Source organism: Lytechinus pictus, chromosome 15 (assembly GCF_037042905.1).
Source record: "Lytechinus pictus isolate F3 Inbred chromosome 15, Lp3.0, whole genome shotgun sequence".
In the NCBI taxonomy this organism is placed as follows: domain Eukaryota; kingdom Metazoa; phylum Echinodermata; class Echinoidea; order Temnopleuroida; family Toxopneustidae; genus Lytechinus; species Lytechinus pictus.
Window position 1 is genome coordinate 21217120 of NC_087259.1, and position 23519 is coordinate 21240638.

Genomic DNA, 23519 nt, shown 5'->3' on the forward strand with positions numbered 1-23519 from the left:
CCCGTCGGGGCTCTTCAATTTTTGTCTTTAATGAATGAAACTTTTTAAAATTAATGCGTCCGAAATGCAAATTAATATTCCCTCTTGGCATTAATTGCCAAAAAACGGGGAAAAATCAAGTTAAAAGGAACAAAAACAGTGATGTGTGTCGCGCAACTTCACCTCTCTGTTTTATCCGAACTTACATACATAAACATATGGCCATTGAGTCCCCTGTACAGATCGCGCTAGAACTTCGGTCTCTGTATTTGGTGAGTGAAGCCAACGGAGTTCTGCTGAACAACCAACATAACAGAGACCGAAGCTTTTGGTCTAGGCCCGGCCTAGACAGCTGGCGCTGGCAGCCGTCTGTTTTGAGTAGTTTTTAAAAGCATTTTAAATTTCTCCTCATAGTCATACACAGACGGCTCGCGATCGTGCAGCCGCCATTAGGGGATTAACAATGCAAAATCCCCCTGACGAGTGACGGGGCTCATCGATTTTTGTCTTTATTTCATAAAAATAAATCTATAGTCCTAGATCTAAAAAAGAACTGGACCAAAATAACGGAAAGACTTACATTGTATGTCCCCTCCAGGCTCCACTAATTAAAAAAATACTTCTCCAAACCCCCTTCTTTTGTTCTCTTTTCTCCTTTTTTTTCTTCTTCCGGTTGGAACTTGGATTTGAACCTCGATCTCGCTGCAGAACGAGGCATCTCCAGTCTGTCGCCTTACGTCACTGAGCTAGCAGGAATTGTTGAAAGCCATGGGTTTCGTAGCGTTTCTCCTTCTTCTTCTTTCCTTGGTTGGCAACCAGTCAGGATTGACTATTTTTGCCACAGCTTTTCCTCATTTTCAACAGCTTGTTATTCTTGTTATTTTTCTTTTCTTTTCTTCTGTTTTCTTTTCTTTTCCTGTTATTTTTTTTATTAATTTTTTTCTTCTTTCCTCTTATTTTTTCTTTTTTCTCTTTTTTTCCTATTCTTTTTCTTTTCTTTTCTCTTTTTTCTTTTCATTTCTTTTTTTTTCTTTTCTTGTCTTTTGTTCTCTTTTTTCTTTTCTTGTTTCATTTTTTCCTGCATTTTTTCTCTTTTCTTTTCTTCTTTTCTTTTCTTCTTATATAGACATATTGTATTTTTGTCCTTTTAAAATAATAATTTTCCTTTTTTTTCTTTTTTTTGTATGCATTCTGTTTCTTGCAGCACGTTGTATTTTCTTCTGCTACAGTAAGCTGCAAAAGAGAAAACAAAAGTAAACTGGATTTGTGGCCTGATAAAACTTCAGGTTTCGGGACACCGAAAGCTAAAGTATGGGATGAAAGTGCAAAAAAAAAAAAAAAAAAAAAAACAACAACAAACAAACTTGAAAACAAAACCAAACAAACCAACAAATAAACAACAAAACTTCTCTCTTCATTCTTAACTCCTTATTGTCCCCCCTTACAAATCACCAAATTAAAGAACTCAGATAATTAGCAAAGGGTAAGGAAGGGAAAAAAGAATAAGGAAAAAAAAGAGAGAGAAAAACAGGATCCACGACGATCACTGAGCTCCGCGTTACGGGCTATCTGTTGTCGTTGTAGTAAAATGACATATAATCAAAATGTATAGGACCATAGGAAAGTGAGTAAAAATCGACCATGTGTCTGCATCTTCTTCTGCTTTGTGTCTCCCTTTCATAGATTTAACGCTTGTAGAAAAAAAGAATTAATAATAATATTGAATAAATAAATAAATAAAAAATACAAAATTAGGGGGCGGAGAAAAATTCAGACTTTATAATCGTTTCGTTCTGAGAACGAAACGGACCAATGCAGATTGGGTTTCTACCTTAGTACTCTTTAAGAGATCCATTATTTTTTGGGGGGTTGATAGATTTGTTTCTGTAAGTAGCATGGCTCTCAACCGATATTACGACTAGTCTACTCTCCAAGAGTATTTTGGTATTTATTTTTCTGACTAAATATACCAAAGTCATTGGGAATTACACACACTCAAAATTTTGACGGAATATAGCCATATTTTGGTATGTATTCAACTTTTCCTTCTTAAATCTCTTGTATGTTAGATAATTCTTGATAAACCTTTTCCATATTTTTTTTCTTCTCAATTTTAGTAGAGGGGACATACCGGTAACGTATGGGCACTAGTATTCAACCCGGCATAATTTAAAGATTTGGACTAATTCCCCCTAAATCCCTCAAATATTTAGAAATAGGGAATTTATCTTAATTTCATACCTTTTGTTATTTCCAGGGTAATCTGTTGTCGGTTTCTTCTATATTAATCTGACGACTATGCGCGGAGGATCGAATTATGCGGCGATGACCTTTTGCACTGAATTGCACAAGTATTCAACCTCGTGATGATTGATAGCGAATCTCAAAATGGTTTAGATTGCTAAACTAGATCTAGATCTATGAAGTCTCTGGCCTCGACTTATTCCCTGTTTGGTCTCATCTCAATTAAATGGTCTAGTCCATAGTCGGATGGGACAAGGGCAGATTGAGAGACGGTCATCTTTCATCGCTAGGTTGAATACTAGTGCCAAAAACCAGCGCCGTTTAATTCGATCCCCTGCGCACACAGTCGACGGGTTGAAGAAACAAATGACGCGAAAAGAATAACCAGCATTTGCTCTTGGAAATAAGACAGGTCTGAAATTAGGGTAAATTCCATATTTCTATATATTTGAGGAAACTCTCCAAATGGGTTGAATACTAGTGCCCTTTTATAATATGGTATGGAAGTCTTGCCAAAATAACTTAAGGTTAATATTCCGTTTTGGCCTGAAATGCACCTAAGCGGGAAAAAAATAAACTTAGAAGGACGAAAACAGTGACTTGGCTGTCACGCAACTCCCACTTCCCTGGTTTATCTGAACTTAGTACATAAACATATGGCCATTGAGTCCCTGTACAGATCGAGTTAGAACTTGGGTCTCTGTATATTTGGTAAGTGGAATCAACGGAGTTCAGCAGATCAACCAATTTAACAGAGACCAAAGCTTTTGGTCTAGGCCCGGCCCAGAGTCTAACGTTAGATCTAGGCCCTAATCATTCACGCTAACCTTCAAAGGCAAAGCAAAGGCAGCTAGAGCAGACTCAGCAGATGCAGAGAGGCAAAGTCAAATTAGCCAGGATGCATTTAGCAGGGGCCGCGGAAGCAGGGGGGGGGGGGGCTTCAGCCCCCCACTTTTTTCCAAAACCGTGTACAAAAAAGTAAAAATTACCATAGGATTGTGATGTTTTGCATGGTCAGCCCTCCCACTTTGAAAACCGTTCCGCGGCCCCTGTTTAGTCACTCTTTTTACTTGCAAACTCGGGCGATGGTTTGTATATTTCACTACTGCTCTCCGAATAGGTGACAAAAGGTAAGATGGTGTTGTAAATATCAGCAGGTTTTTCTTGCGGTTCCTAAAAAAAAAAAGATTGGTCTAGCACAGTAAGAGGGGGGGGGGGGGGGGGGTTCAAACTGAATGAAATGTTGACCAAAAATAAAGAGGTCTTCACCACCAATTTAAGGTATTTTCCTACCCCCAAAAAAATTGACAACCAAAAAAAAGAGTCTTGAACCCCTGTAACCACCCCCTGCATACGCTACTTGTCTAGCACCTCGTTAAAAGAGTCAGATTTCGAAAATAATTTTGTCAAAACATGGGTTACATGTGTAATCATATTTTAACAAGTTTAATTTACCATTTCCAAAACAGCTTGATACTTACATGTACATGTAGCAGCAAACCAAAAAGAAGTAGTGTACTGTACCAGTAATGGCTTTCTTTTTTAGAAGTTAGATGGGTAGGATTTAAGCAAGACATCACTTAAAGTAATATCCAATAAAAAAAAGCAACTTCCCCCATATGTTGATATTGATCAAAGTCTATTCAAGTGGTTGCATGTTTTCTTGCATTTAGTTACTTCCTTTTAGACCGCCCCAACTAATTTTTTTAGATTAGCTAAAGACACACCTCCACCTTTCTAAAAATTTATGGCACCCTTGTTTTGTAAACATTGGTATCTTTGAAATCTTTGGAGCAAATACTTGTTGTCACTCAGACCTATCTTGTTTAAACTATTTCATATCAAACTGTTAAACAACTTTGCTCGACCAATTATCCATGCTGCAATTCATTTCAAATACTGATTATTCATGGTGGTACTAGCTAAAGATGTAATTTGCAGATCTAAAGTAATTTCATAATTAATACTCAGAGTCAGGGTTCCAATTTCTCAAATTTAAATGTATGTCAACATCAAACAGGGTAGCAGCAACTCCCATCTTTTAACGTATTTTGGTCTGACGCAGCTGGGGCTTGAACTCCCGACCGCCCGGTTGTGGGATGGACGCTCTCCCAACTGAGCCAACACACCAGTACACTGAATGATACATTATAAATTCTTTGATAGAATTGGATGTATACAGACTCTACATGTATGAATTTATGATCCTTAACATTAATTATTGCTACATTAATTTCAATTACTTGTTAGTTTTGTGACACCCCCCAAAAAAAAAGAAAAAGGAGAATACTACCACTTCTTTCTTATTATAAAGAAGCCCAGCTACCTTTTGGAAATATTGTTTTGAGGAAACTTATGTTTTCTCCCAATTTACAAGAATAAAAAAAAAATGTGAACATGAGCAGTTGTAAAGTCTGGTACTGCACTGACTTGTATTTTAATACTGTATGTTGATAACAGTACTAGATTTTATTCAGTTTAATGGAAAATGATACGTACAATTAGAGGAATGTAATTACCTTTTAAACCTTGGCATCATTAGCAGAAAGGAAGAGTGAAGATAAAGGGCAGGAAATTTTCAAATGCAAAGTGGACTGTTCATGATCAGCAGTCAGTTTATAACATTGTATGCACATTTGAAGTTTCAATAAATCTGCATAAACTGGGCAAGGCCAATGAATGATTTTACCAGAATAAACCAATTTGATTTTAACTTTGGCCACAAGACCCTGTTATGTTCATTCACAGATCTAGAACATGATGGCTGCATTTTTAAACCTAACCTTGTTTTTTTATAGAAATATATTTTTATTGATTTGATCTTTGATGAAACTGTGTTTGAAGAGACCATTACAAATAAGTATGTATTTTTCAAAGGTCTGCATAATTATGTACTTACAGCGCAATAATAAAAACCCCAGCCTTGTCGTTGCACGACATAATTTAACCATTTGACCCAACTAAGGACGGGGTCAATCAAATCATAATGGTAATGATTTCAGCGGTTTTTAACAGTTGCTTGACTGTAGCTTTGGACAACAGGTAAAAAGACCAGGCTGTATTATTACATGTAGTGACTTTAAAACTGGAAAATGATGTAGTCGGCACAGATCACTTCATAAAAGAAAGATTGTTTATGTGTACTTCACAGTCAGGGCCCTGTCTAAGAGTTTTTGTTAATTTGATCAACCATCTATCGAAAGCCAGCACTCCAACATCTAGAATGCATATCTGTCTGTTCAAAAAGTGTTCTATTGTGTATACATGTCTCATTGTCTTTACAATTTAATGTGCTTCTCTCTGTTTTCAAATTATGCAGATTTGCATGTATAAAATATTATGACACTGTTTACTAAATGTTTTGATCTTTTGAATTCAAATGTAGAAAGTAAGTTTAAGTATACATATAGCCTGTATTATAAAATCTGTATTAAGTTGTCCTTCAGCTAATTAATGATTGTGGCAATATAATGTATGACATATATATTTATTATGTGATAATGTGACAGACAGATACATCATATTATCTTGTAATTAATAAAATCAGGTATGATTTTCTAATTTTCATCAATAAATATATTATCTACACGCACTTACATGTCTACATGTAGATCAGCACAGATTAATCTAAGGTGGCCTATACCTGAGGAATGGAGCTGATAATTAATGCCGGTAGAAGCTATCAACTTGAGGGTGCAAGAAGCAATGGATTTCCATTGTTGATTAGATCAATCACATTTCTATGTAACATGGGACCCTGGTTTACTTGTTCTTATACTGAAATGCAATCCCCTACTTCACATGCATACCAGGGCCATGTCTTACAAAGAGTTGTGATTGATCCGATCAATCACAACTATGGACGGCCAGCAACGTTGACATAGATGCATGCATGTTTGTTCAAAATATTTTCTATACATTTATCGTTCTCTTGAAGATTCAGTGTGATTCTCTCTGTTTACTATGGTGCGAAGTCCCTGTAGAAAAAAATTATGACACTGTTGGATTTCCATAGAGTTACGATTGATTGGATCAATCGTAACACTTTGTAAGACAGAGCCCAGGGGGGTGTTTCACAAAGATTTAATTACGACTTAAGAGTCCCACTTAAATGCCTAGTTGTGCGCGGTATAAAAGCCATGACCGCGTTGGTCAGATCATGCAAACAGGACGCGCACTATTGTATATTGATCAATTAGATTGGGCGTTGCATTTCAGATACGCGTCGGCATTTAAGTGCGATTTAAGTCACACTTAAATCTTTGTGAAACAACCCCCAGGTGTGGTACTACATGTACATGTAGGAGCTAATGTATACATGCAGGCAGTGTTGTTAAAGAATATTGTAAATATGAAGGGGTGACTCAGGTTGCTATTCAGGGTTACTTGGGTCTTGAGCTAATTTGCACAAGGAAGGACTGTACCTGTGTTTACTGTTTGTTGTGCTTGGAGTCCTTGTCTTGATGCACAGTATTTATCTATTAAACTTTGGTGCTGTTTTGTAAATCTCATTATTCACAAGTCCATGGTATGACCCCAAAGACCATTTGTAACCCATGAACACAAGCCCAAGTTTGCAAATGGTGTATTAAACCTGACTACCATGAGAGTTAAATGTAATTTATTCACATATGTTGGCTTGATGTTTTAATAATGGCAACTGATCCAATACTATAAATTTCTTTCTACATGTACCTCCATGATTATACGGGTGTTTCTCACATACATCATACATGAATCTTTTTTTTCTTTTTCTTTTTTTACAGGTTCATGTTCATTGCTGAAGATGGTTGACCTGTCCATTCTGAAACAAATGAAACTAATTATTACATGTACTTCGTAAATACATGTGTATATTTTAAAATTAGTTCTCCTGGATTATTGATTTAACAAGACAGTGAAATCTGTAAAGGGGCTCTTTTGCCCTGTCAGCCATGCAACGACTGAGCTCTTTCTTCCGACAACTTCATCATCCATTCCATTCACCCCATTCATCAATAGCGCCACCTGGCTGCAGACGGCAGCCAGTCACAGGTACCCTTGAAAGCATACAACAAACCCAAGCTCTGATCACTTGCAAGTCAAGTTCCAAAGTACAGAGAAGTAATCGTCTGCTAACTCAAAGGTCAACCCCCCTGTTTGCTCATTCACTGCCTAGCAAGTACTCCAGACAAGACAGAAAAATGAGAGATCTTGTAAACATCGCTTCTTTGGGGACCAGCTCGGCCCTTGCAGCCAATGCTTCTCCTAAGAAACCCCAGAAAGCTGCAAAACTTGATGATTTGGCGGCTGAGCAACCTGTTGTAGGCTCCACAGATGAAGTGTATCAGGTATGATGGTGTAGGGTTTTCCCCCTTATTTATATTTTTTGTAAATTATTTTTTATACTTACTGTGGAAAATGGCACATCAGCATCACACCGATGTCGCAGAAATTGTAAAATGCATGAAGGTACATGTACCTGAACTGACACTGATTAACAGTTAAACACAGTCATGGAAATCACATTAAAAGTTGTGATGATTTTCTTGATTATGTATCTAGGGAAAAAAGGATAATCCTTTAAAACATCCGACCTCCTAACATGTATGTACCTTTATAGAGCCTTGCTGATGATTTGCCTCTATTTTGTAGTTCATATGACAAATTTTAATGCTCTTATTAAGCATAGCTTGAACAGTTGTTTGTGAAGTGAAATAAAATTAACAGAAGTGATGGTCTGATAAATGTATACCAAAATGTGGATTATTTTATGAATTTTGTTTAGTTTCAATAGATCCCTTCAATGATAGTTCAGATTGTATTAAAAGTTAAGTGATGGAGGGGGACAGAATGACAATGAATGAAAAGTAATGATAGTTAGAACTTCTGAAATAGAGTTGAAAAACGAAAAGATGTATGAGAGTTTTTTTTCAATTATTCTGTAAATTATGGCTTTAGGGTGTTTGAAATTTTGTTGAAATGGAAACATACAAGTAATGCTACCTGCATACAAAGTTAGAGCTTAACCCTTCTACTGTAAAGAGTTCTAGGAGACATTCCAACAGCTGAAAATTCAGCATGATTTTATAAATGATTTAGACATGAATTACAATTATGTGCGAATTCATGTGTACTCTACATATTTTATGTACATGTAGACTTCCAATAGTTCAGAAAATTGTTTGTCTACATAAGCAGTGTTAGCATGTCTTGTGATAGCTGGTTCAATTGAAAATAGTTGATCGAAACTTCATTTGGGCTTGAAAAATGGAAAAGGGTAGGTCTTTTGTTGATTGAGAAAAGTATAGAAAAAAGAAAAGAGGGTTTATTGTGCTTTGCGGAAACAAATATTTTCTGTAAAATCAAAACCAATTTTATGGGATATACTGTGTACATTATTTATCTTACAAAGGTGTTCAAGGATAAGTAAACACAAATGTAATTGGATGACTAAATTTAGCAAAACATGACCTTGCAAGATTTGTAAAGCGAAGTTTTACCCCATTCCTGTAATGATATTCCCCATTGGATTTTATACCCCTTTCATAAACCCAATAAAACACAATTATGCGGCTAATAGCAGCATAATTTGGTCGTAAAATCAGAGGAGGACAAGAGTTATCCGCATTATTCTGATGCTGCTATTATCCGCATAATAGCGGCATCGGGACAAGATTTTGAGTTTATGAACGTATTTCCAAATAATGCGGATAATTGCCATGGTGCGGTCACAAGGTCACCCTTTTCCAACACAACCGCATTGGAGGGGGCGTGTCCAGTTGTCATGACGATTATCCGCCTTTTTCAGGACGGGCGCTCGTAAAAATAATTTATGGAGTTTGTGAACGCAATTTTTATTGAATTATCCGCATTACTCTTAGGCGGCTAATTGGAGGATATGTTTTATTGGGTTTATGAAAGGGGTATTAGTTACATCTACATGTACATGCATGTATGTAAATTCATGTTCTTCATTATGTTCTTTATGAGAAATATATCTGAAAAGCTTTGAGAGTGCAAGGTTAAAGACAAATGTTGATGTAAGAAGTTGACTTACATGTAGGGGCAAAATTACACTTACATACACTTTGACTATTAAAGTTTACAGAACAGATGCAGGGAGGAGATTGCTCAGAGATTATGATCCAGTGCTCTACTGCTTCTACTTTTTTAAAGTGGCTTCTTTCCCACATTGGAACTCAGAAACGATTATGCAAATTAAGGAGTATCATTTACCACACGAAAGTATCACCAGTCGTTCTTAAAGTCGCTCTTAACTTACAAACAGCTTTATGAAACGGCCCCCTGGGGATTTCTCAGTGCTCTTTGAAGAAATGTTTTCCCCTGTCATTGATGCACATGTAGACCCCCCCCCCCCCCACATACAAATGGACTATTGACCTTGATCAACCTTCAGTCTTATCCATCAATGAAAGAGAGTCAATATCATTTCCTCAATTATTAAAGAACTTTGATAATCTTAACAAGTCAAAATGGGTAACAACAGGAACTCAAAATTTCCTTCCTTTGGCATTTTATGATTTATTGTGTTCCCTTGCTGCACCTCCAGAGAATTCCACCATATTGTTTTCTGATATGTACAGGTGGTGCTTGACATCTTGTTTGTCCTATTTTTTTCTGGATCATCTGTAACAAAACACAATGTGCCTTCTATTTCAGGAGGCCGTTCGGAAGCTGAACACGCTGCAGTCCAACGCCAAGACCCTGGATGCGATACGCAAGAATCGCGACATGGGCGCATACAAGAACATCCCGGACGTCATCGACTTTGCAGCGAGGGTCGGCATTTCGGTGAGCTCAAACATTGTATGTGCCGTTTTTGTAGAAATTTGCATGTATTTTCACCATTACTGATATAACTGGAGAATTCATAAAGATACTAACAGGCACCATAAAGGTACGGTAAATATCAAGTAAGGTCATGGAAAGAGAAGATTTGTATTAATATGGTATAAACTAAAACTTGAGATTAGACAGTGCAACCATTCCTAACAGGTGGGAAGGATAGTATACAAAGGGCACATGAAAGTAATCAAAGCAGGTGATGCAAACTTCAGATATCGGTTGCAATTTTTAAATGAATAAGAAGTTTCATACTGCAACTCGATTTATTCTGTCTGTTGTTGAGCAATCATATGCAAATAATTTGCAATTGGTTTTGATTTATTTTTATAAGTCCTAAATTGACTTGCAATCGATTCTTGTAATTCTCAAGAAAGAAACTTACAATGAAATGCAAGTCAATTTTACCACCCAAAGTCATGATTCTGACAGCTGATATCAATTCTTTTTAATTGGTGGCTGATTACTGGTCCTTTTTTCAGCATAACTGTATATTGATCTATCATTTGCAAATTTTAAATTGACTTTTGCAGTTGATTGGGAAGGGTTTCTTGTGACACCCCCTAATCTTATTTGAACAGAAGGCTTTTGTTATTGCACAAACTACAGAATAGCATTATTGGTCATAAGAGAAAAGCTCTCAACTAAGTAATGTACAGTCCTATGTAAAAATTTGCAATACAAAAGACGTTAATGCATAGCAGTCTTTCAAAAATGTGGAGCAAATTGCAATGCAATACCAGGAAAATTATTCCCTGAACTAACATACTCCCCTGGAGATCTCATATTCATAGGTACTTGTACGTACTACATGTACTATTTAAATACTAACCACAGGGTACTGAAAATCTACCTTAAGGATGTTTTTCACATTGGAATATTTCTAATATGAATCAATGCACATTAACGGTGGTTCATTTCAAACAAATCCCTCTAGTGTAACAGAGATTTATTTTTTCTTTTTATTTATTAAACTATGGATGTAATTTATTTCCTTTATGAAACATGTGTATTTCATTTGGGTATTGTCATAAACTTTTGATTCAATTTCAACATGCTTTTTATAACAATCCATGAGCATTATTAAAATAAAATGTATCTTGAAATTGATTATTGGAGACAATAACTACTATCTACTACTCCTAATACATGTAACTACCCTTTCTTGGTGTGTGTGTATGCATTCCTGTATTTAAACCCATTCTTCCATAATAACTGTATAATTGTCATGTATACAAGCTTGTAAATTGAAGAAAAGTATATCTATCAGAATAATAACAACACAAATTGAAGGAGAACTAAATATTTAAAAAGCAATGTCACCATACTTTATGTATGCTATTACTGTAATGCATAAAAAGTGATAATTTTCCATCTTCCAATATTGGGAAGTATCTACATGTACCTTGCTTCTTGTGATATTCAAAGTGCATTACAGAATGTTGGTGTCCGAGTTTTTCAACATACATACCATACATGACATACCGTCTTGGCCCTGGGAAGCGGGGATGCTGGAGAACTCCCTAAGATTTACCTGGGGGTGCTGTGTGTGTTACCGGTACTCTCCATAGGCAGCACCCCCTGGAAATCTGTTTAATATGATGATAAATAGCAGAAATGTAACCCAAAACACCTACATTTTTAAGTGAAAACTTTTTTTTCTTTTCAAATTTCTCAAATTTTTTTTTTGGGGGGTGGGGTGCTTGTCAAATTTAAACCAGCACCACCTGTTAAAAAATAGTTCCCTGGACCCTGCATACCATCAGGCCATTTTAGGTCATACCATTTAAAATGAGGTGATTGGTGTGTGAATGACATTCAATGACATACAACAATAATAGGTCATTTGAGGTCAATGTATAAGGAATGGTTTTTATCTTCTGTTGACATTATGAATTATCAACAAGCTTCAATAAGTCCCCTTGAAATGTGTATCCATACATGTACTTGAGAGAAGTATGTTAGGCATAAAGTTCATGATTTAATGATAAAGCAATTTATCTGAAGGTCACATGCAAGGTTATTGCTTCATTAGTCAAGAGAAAGGTTTTCAGTTCTATCCCTGTCCTACAGAAACAATAACTGGAAAAAAATATTACAGAATTGGGACAAAGAACATGCAATTCTCATAAATTTTCACTAAAAAAGGGCTTTATGAAAACTTTGCTTACCCAAATATAGTCTGACGAATGTTCAATTATTACCATGTCTTAAATTCATTTTTGTGACTACACCAATTTTTCTTTTATTTTTTTATTCCTGTGGATATACTACAATGTTGTGCAAAAAAATCCCTAGTTGGAATACATGACCAATCAGCTGTCTATAGAAAAAATAGAGAAAATGCAATAAGTAGATTGAGTAATACTAAAAGCCTCTCTTATTGAAAATAGATAGCATTGACCAAGTCTTGGAAGCTGTTATCATCAAAATACTTTTCAGCCAATGAGAGTATATTTTTTCATTTACATGTAATTCATTTTTCTGGAGCGTTGTGGCCCAGTGGATTAGTCTTCGGACTTTGAAACAGAGGGTCGTGGGTTCGAATCCCAGCCATGGCGTAATTTCCTTCAGCAAGAAACTGATCCACAGTGTGCTGCACTCAATCCAGGTGAGGTAAATGGGTACCGGTAGGAAGTAATTCCTTAAAAAGCTGTGTGCGCTATGAACGCCTAGCTTAGCCGGGTAATATAGGAGCGCCTTGAGCACCTAACAAGGTGGATATGTGCGCAATATAAATACCCTTTATTAATTTATTTTGTTTATTATAAAGAATAAAGCACACGTTTAATATTTGTTTATCATTGATATTTTGGACAGTTGGAGAGACTTGATGAGCTTTCATGTATCCATGTTGCTGGGACTAAGGGAAAGGGCTCGGTCTGTGCCTTCACTGAGAGCATATTACGTGCAAGCGGTTTCAAGACAGGATTCTACAGGTAAGATTGTTTGTTTTTAAAGGAATATATAAATTTTTGGGATAAGCTGAAAAAATATTTTGAATTTCCCTTTTTTCATATAATGTAGAAAGAATATGGTTAAAAGTTCTAAATGTAACTTTAATTGTTATTCAAATGCACCCACGTGGGATGTTGAGAAAGGAGAATTTTTCTGATATATGGACAGAAAATATTGGACCATATTTTTTGTATGGTCCCATAAAATGCATTGCAACCAATGTTTGGGGAAGTGTGGAAATTTCAATATTCAGTATTAAATCTGAACTCTGCCACCACTAACTGTGTGTGGATGAGTGAGCATATGTTTTCTAAAATGAGAAGCACTTGATCAGAGCTTTGGATTACCTTTGAAAATGAAAGAAAAAAAAATACAAAGGCCAACTGATTTGCTGAACTGCTGCATATAAAATAATCATGCATGGTTGAATCGTGCCATTAATGGTAGTTGCCATGGTGATCTTGCTTAACAGCCAACATGACAGTTTTAAATGGAAGTGAAATCTGTGACTATTTAAGGACACCATCAATTGTAAGAATTTTACTTTAGAGAAGACCCAGTTTTACACCTGTTTGAATCATGCCTAGTAAATACTAGATTATGTTTTTGTTCATTTTAATAAGTGTGCTGTTGTGATGGTAAATATTTGAGTTTATACAATATGGCCTGGCTCAATTGTGTAAACTGAACGTCTGTTGAACTCTACACAAAAGAATACCGTAGAATATAGGTCAGATAATGTCGCCGTTATAGCAAGATTAAGACTACCAGGCATTGCAAGCAGCGTTTGACCAATGGCAAGTTATTATTTATTCCATTATCAATCATAAGTCTTGGAATTAATTGCAAATTTATGATTGATTGGTTGTAAATATGCACGTATGCATCTTATAGCAGAAGTTCAACTTAATGTGCTGTTGTTAAAATTGACCAATGCACACTGTAGTTACTGATATTTGCAAGCCATGGCAGTTTCTTGAAACACTTAAGGACGTTCCACAGTTATGTTTGTGCGCATTATTATCTGCGCATATTTTACACTCTGCGCGCTGACGTCACAATGGATGAATAGGTGATTAATTAGCTGTGGGTATGAATGGATTTTTCTCATCATCTGCACTGTAACTGCAGATCCGATGCATTATTTTATGAAGCTAAAAAACTTTAATTATTCCATGGACCATTTAAAAAAACATCTACAATTTTAAAATATTTTACTCTGCAGTGCTGCCAAAAATCACGAATATGACCCCGAGTTTGAATAAATGGTAGAGTGGTTTTGATTTTTTCTTCTCATAGATACAAAGCATTTGGCGCATTTTTGGTGTTTTAAAAAGCACATTTGCTCTAATGAAAATGCTGATAGTTTGAAAACAAGCACATGAAGCCCTATTTTTTAATGTTTGCACCTCTTAGGTATACCTTCCTCTACAACTTTGCAAATTTTGGTGTAAATGACATGGATTTTGAATAAAGTGCAGCATTTATTGTACTTTTGTAGTTTGTAATTGAAATTTCACTTTTTTAGATTGGGTTTTTGTTATATTTTACGCCATTTTTAAGAACTGACAGTGCTGTTAGACTTAAAATTGCAAACAAATAGCACTATAAATAGATTCTCCATTCTAACGATACACTTATTAACTCTCTTGCGAAATTTGATGACTTTTTCATGTATTTTGACTGAGTAATAGAGGTTTAAACTCATTGTAGTGATCTTGCGAGGTCTAAAAATGTCAAATTCCTTTGAATGCGCAATCCGTAAGAACATTCATTCGGGTGAACTTTGAAGCTCCATAGCAAAAAATCAAGCACATGGACCTATGTTAATTTTTGCATATTTCGAATATTCAGGTTCTAAAATATCTATGTGCAAAGTTTGTTGAAAATGACATGGATATCATTTTAACTGTGGAACGTCCTTAAATGCTTAAGTCGGTTTTGGTCTGTGAAAGTGCCTATCTTTAGGAAGTCAAACAAAATATGATGCTGATTTGATAGGAAGTCAGAGTGGAGTAAATAAGAAAAAGCTTGTCTGTGATATTGTACATGTAATATGCAGAGGCGTCGATCCTGGGGGGGCAGGGGGGGCGATCGCCCCACCAATGAAAATATTGGGGGGCAAACATATCGTTTTGCCCCCCCCAATAATTCCGCATGTGTAAAAAATAAAATAAGATTGTAATGTTACACAGAAATCAGCAAGCGAGATTGAAATACACAACTCGTTCTTTATTTAAAATCATGCTCAAAATGTCCGCTTTTCAGATTGGAATATAAAAATTTTCAGCTCGCATCATTTCTGTAGCAAAAACCCATACTTTTCATGATTAATAGGTGAATAGAATGTCCCGTTTTCAGTTCTAAGCCTCAAAATAACTTGCGGTTCGATTTGCAATAATCTTTTGTTGGATATATATCTTGTTCTTAATTAAAAACGTCCATTAAACTCAATTTTTTTTCTGATCAAAATATCAAAATTTTCAGCTCGCGCTTCCCGCTCGCATCTATTGTTTTTTAGATACCCATCTTAATCATTGGTACCAAAAATGCATAGAATATCAAGCTTACAGGTCAGAATATAAAGAAATTTCACCTCCGGCTCTCGGCACTCGCATTATCTGTGTAGTGAGATATGTATCCTCATGACAAACAGTCCTAAACAGGCACCTTTTTCCTGTTATCAGATCAGTATACAAAAAAATTTCAGCTCGCGCTTCGCGCTCGCATTAATTTGTTGGTGAGATATGTGTCTCTATCTCATGAGTCATATACATATTTATATATATATATATATGTGTGTGTGTGTGTGTGTGTGTGTGTGTGTGTGTGTGTATAGATATATATAGGCATATAAGGGTGTGTGTGTGTGTGTGGGTGAGTTTGTTTGTTTTGTGTGATCGAGCGCCTTTGGAAAGTTGATTCATGATTTTGCCCCCCCAATCTGAAAAATGGATCGACGCCCCTGGTAATATGTACATTATTACGAACAAGCTTTTTCTTGATATATCTTGTTTTTAAAGCTGATGAAATAATAAAAAAGAGGGGTTCATTCTTTTTTTTCAAAGTTATAGAAAGCAGAAAAAGGGTGGCAGATTTGTTGTTGATTAAAATGGTTGAAAGTAGAACGGGGAAAGTTGTAACTTTGTTTTGCCTGAAAAAATTCTTTGTCTCAACATCCAGTGCACTCCACACCCATGGGGATACTGTTTGCATTCTTGGTATAGCTACAAAAACAAAATAAAAAACAATTTAGTTCTGAGCAGCTTTAGACATGCATATAATTTACCATTTACATTATTTTTTTCTGCCTGTATGACTGAGTGTTTATTCATGTATGAGCTATGATAGGTGCCTCCAGAGGTTTGAAGTGGTAAGATTGTGGTTATTGTTGATTGCGTTTATAGATATACAGGTAATAATTGTGCTGGTATCACATTGCAATTTGCTCCTCATTTTTTTTAATACAATGACGACTACACACAAAGTCCTCGAGTAGATTCTTACATAGTACTGTACAAAACGTAATTGGGTATGTTTCTCATGTGACCAAAAATGTTAATCAAAATTGGTAAGCAAAATCATTCCCTGATTTAGTAATGCACTGTTGCATTTCAGTTTAGTTTGAGATAATCAACTTTTTTATTCAGTGATAAGGAGACTGTATTACATGTATATCTCTATGGAATATAAGCCACTTTTCTTCAGCCTTTTTGTTATGTGCACTATCAGTACAGTACTGCTAGAAAAAAAAATTCACAGAGCATACTGCCTAATTGTAGAACATCTGTTCACGGCATTTGATTATACAAATCCAAAAATAGGAAGGAAAGTCAATACAATACCATTTAGCTGCCATTGAAATATCATTTGTACTAGGCATGCCAGAAAAGAGTATGATAAACCCACTATGTATTCTTTGCAAGTAAAATAATCATTAATCTGTTATGACTTTGAAAATCATTGACAGAATTTATTTTAATGCACTGATATAGGCTACACTGTACATGTACACTTTCCATTTTACACAATGAATTCTAAAATTAAACATAACAAAATATCAACTCGTAAAACCATGTTTATCAGAAGTACATGTAGTATTATGATCAAGAGAATTTCTTTCTCTATTGCTATTTTATTTCCATTGTCCATGAGTACAGTATTATAGAGGTTGACCTTGGTGCTACCTATTTATAGGACATGTTTGATTCCTTGTTTTTTTTCTCGGGTGATAGAATAATGTTTTTAATTAATACAGGTTCTTGAAAACTTGATAAAGGTAGTTTTGGAATGTTACTTTTTGTATTTTCAGTTGCCACACTATTTAGGGGTCAATTAATGTTGGTATACTTCTCTGGTAAAGATTGAACACACAGTATCATAACATTTAGTGCCATCTATTCTTTATGGTTTTTTTTTTTTTTTTTTTTCATCAGTTCTCCGCACTTGGTTGAAGTTAGAGAGAGAATCAGGATAAACGGTCAGCCCCTTCCTAAAGAAGACTTTGCCAAGCATTTCTTCACAGTTTACAGTCGACTAGAGGCATCCAAGGACGATTATAATGGCAAAATGCCTCCTTATTTCAGGTTTCTGACACTGATGGCATTCCATACTTTTCTTGAGGAGAAGGTATGTAAAATAAAAGACCCAAAGAAGTATAAATCTTTAGAATTGAGGATGACATTAAATATAGATATTGAGATTTAAAAATATAAAGAAATAGACAGTCTTCAATTCCATATGATGGAATGAAAAAAAGGTGTTCATGATGCCAAATATGGAATAGATCTTGTGGTTGTAGCCACCAATTAAAAATGAATAAAATGATTGATTGAATAAATGAATAAAAAAAAGGAAGACAGAAAGAAAGAAAGAATGAAGGGCTGAGTGAGTAAGTGAGTGAATGAATGGATGGATGGATGAATGAATAAATAAATAAATCAATCAGTAATTGAATGAATAAATAAATAAACAAATGAATAAATAAATAAATAAATACACAAACAAATAAATGATAATTCATAAGTGAGAAAGACTATGCAATAGAATTTCTTGATTTTTTTTGTTTTTCATGCAATTGATATTGGAGATGGTTTTAATTATAAAAACAACTCTATTTTCAGGTTGACGTTGCTATCATGGAAGTAGGCATTGGTGGGGAGTATGACTGCACTAACATCATCAGGTAAAAAAAAAGAAGATATTATTTTCAAAACCTGTATGAAGATGAGTGATTTTGATAGAGTTGGTTTATTTTACCTGACTGCTAGCATGAATTCTTGAAAGTCAGATGCCACGGGAGTTATGGCTTTACATCCCCTCAGAGGGACATATCGATCAGGATTAAAGCCGAATTTGAGAAGTCTCAGAGATTTGATTGAATTGATTGTTTGACATGTTACAAAAGGGCAATTCATAATTTACTATAGAATGTGTAGGAAGCAAGATTAAGCATAATGACAAAGAAAACATTTTATGCAGTTAAAGGTAAATTCCAGTTCTGGTAACGATCTCAAAATGACTTTTTACAGAATCTAATATAATGACCACCCAAGTGTCTGTTTGTATGAATAAAAAGTATGTGCCAAAGGATTCTGGAAGAAATTGTGTAATTGCTGAGAAATAAGCAAAATAAGCGCGGATTCGGTCACTTCCGTTGGGTCTTTATTCCAGCAATAATACACTGTCCCACGTGTGCCTATCTGTGTTGGCGATCTTCAGTGAGATCGTATTTCAGCTTAGATTTTATGATTTCACAAAGTTCAGTTTATGTAACAGTACCAGATCTAGATCCACGATGATATAGTCATACTTAACCTTGGTTTTACAGACTTTCTCACGAAATTAGTGTTTTACTGCAACTACTGTAATTTAGCTTTAAGTTATTTGAAATGTGAGGAACCTATTGAAATCAATGCTGAAGTACCCCAAAGATTTCCCTGGGGGTGCTGCATGGATTATTCTCAATAGGCAGCAACCCTGGAATTCTGGAACGTGTGAAAAAAATGGAGAAATGTAACCAAAATGACCTCCATTTAAAAAAAAAAATTGTTCCTAAGGCCCAGTCATTGTTTGTGTAAATGTATGTCTCTAAACTTTTGATTGTGGTGAATCATTCATTGTAAATTGAGGACATTTGTATGAAAGCAGAGTGAACTAAACAGTTTAAAACAATAAGATTAACATAGCAAAACTGGAGAAAATGGTAACAATGATACACAGTTCCTGTACTGCACACATCACATTATGATATATTCTCCCTATGTGCTTCCAAATTGTCATTTATTTTTCTTTAGGAAACCAGTCGTAGTTGGGATCACATCGCTTGGTATGGATCATATTGGAGTCCTTGGCAATACCATAGACAAGATTGCATGGCACAAAGCTGGCATTATCAAGGTAGGAAAAAGTATGATATTGTACCCCAATTTAAGGGTGGTGTTACAAGGGGGGGGGGGCACATCCTTGTTTTCTCAAGAGTGAAAAGAAGAAAACAAGGAAGGAAGAGAATAAAGAAGAGTTTAAAATGAGGGGTCTGGGTCGTGAAAAGTAAATTTATAAATAAGAAAGTAAGTAAGTAAATAATACCACATTTAGGTGAATTTTTCCCCCTTTCAAAGTACTCTGGTATCATCCCTGCCCAATTCTGCATAGTGCTCTCGTCCACCTATACACAATGTGATTTTAATCAAACACGACATGCAATAAACATTGATTGCCTTTCAGAGAGATATGTACATGAATACAAAATCCAAATCATAGTGAAAATTGTATGATTTTAGAAATGTGAGAATATTTGCAGCACAATTATTTATTGCAGACATTTTCAGTTTGATACTATTTATAGATTATTCTTTATATTCTTCAGGGGTGGGAGAGTTCAGATTTTTTTGTTTTGATTTTCAGCTTAATTTCAGCTTATTTTTGGCTTTCCTCTGTACAAAAAGTATGGGAGCTCATTCTATTTTAGACTTTTTAAATGCACTTCAGCTTTTTTCTGATCTTTTTATTTGTGACCACTCATGCCCCTGATTTTTCTTCAGCCCGTTGTTTTCCCTTTTTAATGTAACCTCTTATTTTTGCATTTTTACAGTCCGGCCGACCTGCGTTCACTGTTCCCCAACCCGAGAAGTCTATCCAAGTCATCAAAGATCGGGCGAGGGAAAAACAGGTATAACGCTTATCTCTAAGTTTGCTCTTTTCAATTTCAAGAGAATATTATTTTTCTATTTCAAGTAGAATGGTTCTTCCAGCTCCATTTTAGAATTATATTTTACTTAACCCATGTCTGTAATTGTGATGTTTAAAAAAAAAATAATGGTACCCATTGGTGCAAAGTTTTACCCGGTCTGAGGTGTCAAAATTTTATGTAGCTTCTAGTTATACAATATTGAGGTGATCTTTAGCTTTATCTCTAAAGAGATATTTGGTTTACAAACTTTGTATTTTTATCACAAAATAATGGAAGCACTAAAGCTTGTAAGTTCTCTCAATATTTTTATATACTGCAGTATCAAGACATGATTTAGTAGTGAAAAGTTAATTTCACAAAATAATACTAACATTTTACAAGAACCTAAATTCATTTTTTTCTGACCTTGCCCGTACATTTGTTCCTTGCAGGCATCTGTTCACGTAGTCCCGAGCCTGATGTCCTATGGTTTCCATGGTGATGACATCAATCTAGGACTTGCTGGGACACATCAGCACTTGAATGCAACCCTGGCCCTACAGCTGGCTAAAACATGGGTGACAGAGGAACGACCGGGAGAGATAGATTTTGATGGTGAGGGACTGCTCCTTATTCTTTCCGTATAATGTGTAATCACTCAATATCTTTGTTTCCATGTATATATTTTGATGTATTCAGCTGTGATATTATGTAGAGTTGTTTGTATTCCAATGTATTTCAGTGATTATATTTTTTGCTGTTATGTATTTCTTTTGCCAAAATGTAATAGGTATTCAGATTTGTGAAACCATGTTTTCCCTAATGTTGTGTCTACATTCTTGCCAATGGGCTGTGAAACCTTGTATTTCAACATTTAAGAAATTTGACGACAGCTCAGAATAATTTTTTTTATAGAGTTTATGACATAGCAACATTTTTTTTGCCCAGAAAAAAGTTCTTTTTAGGATTTATGAGACTTTTCAAACAAAATGAGGTTGCCTCCATTGCCTAAATTAAAAAATGCAGCTTTATCTAAGCTGTTTTAGATTTTTGTTAATTTTGAGGTGCAAGGTTTTAATGAACTACCGACAATATGTCTGTTGAAGAAAAAATTTAAGAAAAATTTAAAACAATTAAAGAAGAGAGCAAAATTTTTGCCCAGTAACAAGTAAAAGTAACATGTATGCAACGTTTCATTCCTTTTTCTTCATATTGTTTCTAATTCAGCTTTTTTTATCTTTCTCTCTTGAACTAGATGATGACGGTGAACTGTCTTGTAAGTACCCTAGGATCGCTGACACGTCACCTGTCACGGACGAAGTACTGAATGGAGGAGACGTACCACAGGCTGAGCCGTTCACTTTACCCAAACAATTTATAAGAGGTGAGAATTTCATGCCTTTTCAGCATTCATATAATTTGACAAGGCATTTATCTACATTTGCCACTCTCCACCCAGGTGTAGTAAATGGGTCCCCAATGGGAAGTATTCCTTGAGTGCTTGATGCATCAATCAGGGTAGCCGTGCTTAAGCCGGGGTAATAGTATGCAGTGTTAAAAAACTTTCACTCATTATGAAGAATATTTACGAGTAAAAAAAAAACTTCAACTCATGTAACCCCAGGTCTGACGTCATGCTACTGGCCCGGTCGTAACCAGATAATCCGGCGCGAGAAGGTCACCTACTACCTGGACGGTGCTCACACGCCTCGTAGCATCAAGGCATGCTGTAAGTGGTTTAACAGGAGGGCTGAAGCGGAAGCAAGAGATCTGGAAGGGCCTGTTGCCAAGGTTCTCATCTTCAATACCACAGGGGACAGGGACGAGTACAGTCTGCTGCCAAAACTAGTGGTGAGTCCACTGGTGTTCTGGAGAGCATTGCATGGAACGATATAAGCTACTGAAATCATTGCATCTGATTGGCTCAGAGCAAATTAATCAGTGAAAGTCACAGAGTTTTGGATTATCAAAGACTCCCCTGATTGGTGGGATGAGTGGATGTGGCAATATTTCAGGTTTCTGACAACTTTGGCATCCAATTCTTTCCTTAAATTTTCTTTTGTTTTCTATTCTTTCATTATCAGTTCTTGAATGCCTAAGCCTTGAGGAGTAATGTAGCTAAAAAGACCCGATGGCTGCAAATATGAAGGCTTATATACACTGTGCCAGGTCCTGGTCAAGTTTCTGATATTCACTTGTATACATGTAGATGATAGACACCAAAGAAGAATGTTTGAGTATTATATATGTATTTCTAAATAAAGCCTTGTAGATTAGAGTGTTTATCACAAGATTGACCTCTTGAGTTTCAACATTATAGCAACAGCCTTTGGCAAGTTAATCTATTTTTTGCATTACCCCCAGGAGATACAAGTGGGCATCTTGTATAAATTACAATTTTTTATGCATTCATTATATTGATTTCTTATTGTTTCCGTGGTGATGGAATACATTATTTGAACACATTCCCTGATTAAAAGCATTTTTTTAGTACATTCCTTGAAATTTTTCTTGAAAAATTCATTTTCAAGATTTTTTTTTTTAGTAGAAAATATGTCTTATGAATAATGATTTAATGGACTTTGGCGAAAGGTTTATTATAGTCCAATGACGTCACCCAAGTGTGAAGTCATATGAATATGATTAAGACCTCGTATTGTATTTTTTTGTCGCTGTTTAGGAGTCTGGATTCCACGGTACTGTCTTCTGCCCAAACGTCATTAGTCTCTACAGTCATGAGACAACAGCAGGTAATAATATCACTCTTCATATAAAGAATCCACTCAACCATTTTAAAGTGCCAGAAAATTTGATATCTATAGGATTTGTTGATGAGTATCAGTATGACACCTATCATATTAAATAGTAGTGTTTAATATGGCTGATATTAAATAACAGTATTCCGGCTTTTGGGAAAGGAAAAAAAATTGCCATTTTTAACCCGAGTAATCTTATTCATTAGAACAATTTTATGTAGTATTCAAAAAGGTAATTTAAGATTTCATATTTCTAGAAATTTCCTGGCAATTCGTTTCTATTTCTTGGCTCTCAGGTGACAGGTATGCTATGGGTTATCATAATTCAATTTAAATTTTTACTGAAGCTTGCTGCTATAGTCAAAATATCCCAGCCCAAGTACTGAAGAGTTCTTATGGGCAATTTCTTTAAATTTGTACACTAAATCCACTCTATATGGGACCTTTCTGAAATGATTTGTCTGTGTTCTAGATCATCTGAATAGATGTCCTCAAATCATGATACTGCTCCCACTTCATGAAGTGCTGTAAAAATGGAAGTGGGAGTCAGATGTAGATTTATTACT

The 23519-nt window shown here is 35.4% G+C and overlaps 1 protein-coding gene across 2 annotated transcripts in view; it reads left to right on the forward strand.

Moving 5' to 3' along the window:
- The window catches only part of LOC129277889 (folylpolyglutamate synthase, mitochondrial-like), a 29363-nt gene that overhangs the window by 1226 nt on the left and 4618 nt on the right, over window positions 1–23519 (forward strand). Inside the window, exons 2-12 of one of the 2 annotated variants that reach the window (XM_064109902.1) lie at window positions 6990–7553; window positions 9886–10017; window positions 12889–13007; window positions 17463–17655; window positions 18150–18211; window positions 19323–19425; window positions 20120–20197; window positions 20650–20812; window positions 21453–21581; window positions 21822–22048; window positions 22878–22947. In XM_064109902.1, the coding sequence (XP_063965972.1) occupies window positions 7158–7553; window positions 9886–10017; window positions 12889–13007; window positions 17463–17655; window positions 18150–18211; window positions 19323–19425; window positions 20120–20197; window positions 20650–20812; window positions 21453–21581; window positions 21822–22048; window positions 22878–22947 (1672 nt within the window). In that variant the 5' untranslated portion in view covers window positions 6990–7157. Of the gene's footprint in view, window positions 1–6989; window positions 7554–9885; window positions 10033–12888; window positions 13008–17462; window positions 17656–18149; window positions 18212–19322; window positions 19426–20119; window positions 20198–20649; window positions 20813–21452; window positions 21582–21821; window positions 22049–22877; window positions 22948–23519 lie in introns of both variants that reach the window. The other variant, XM_064109901.1, reaches the window with a different exon arrangement.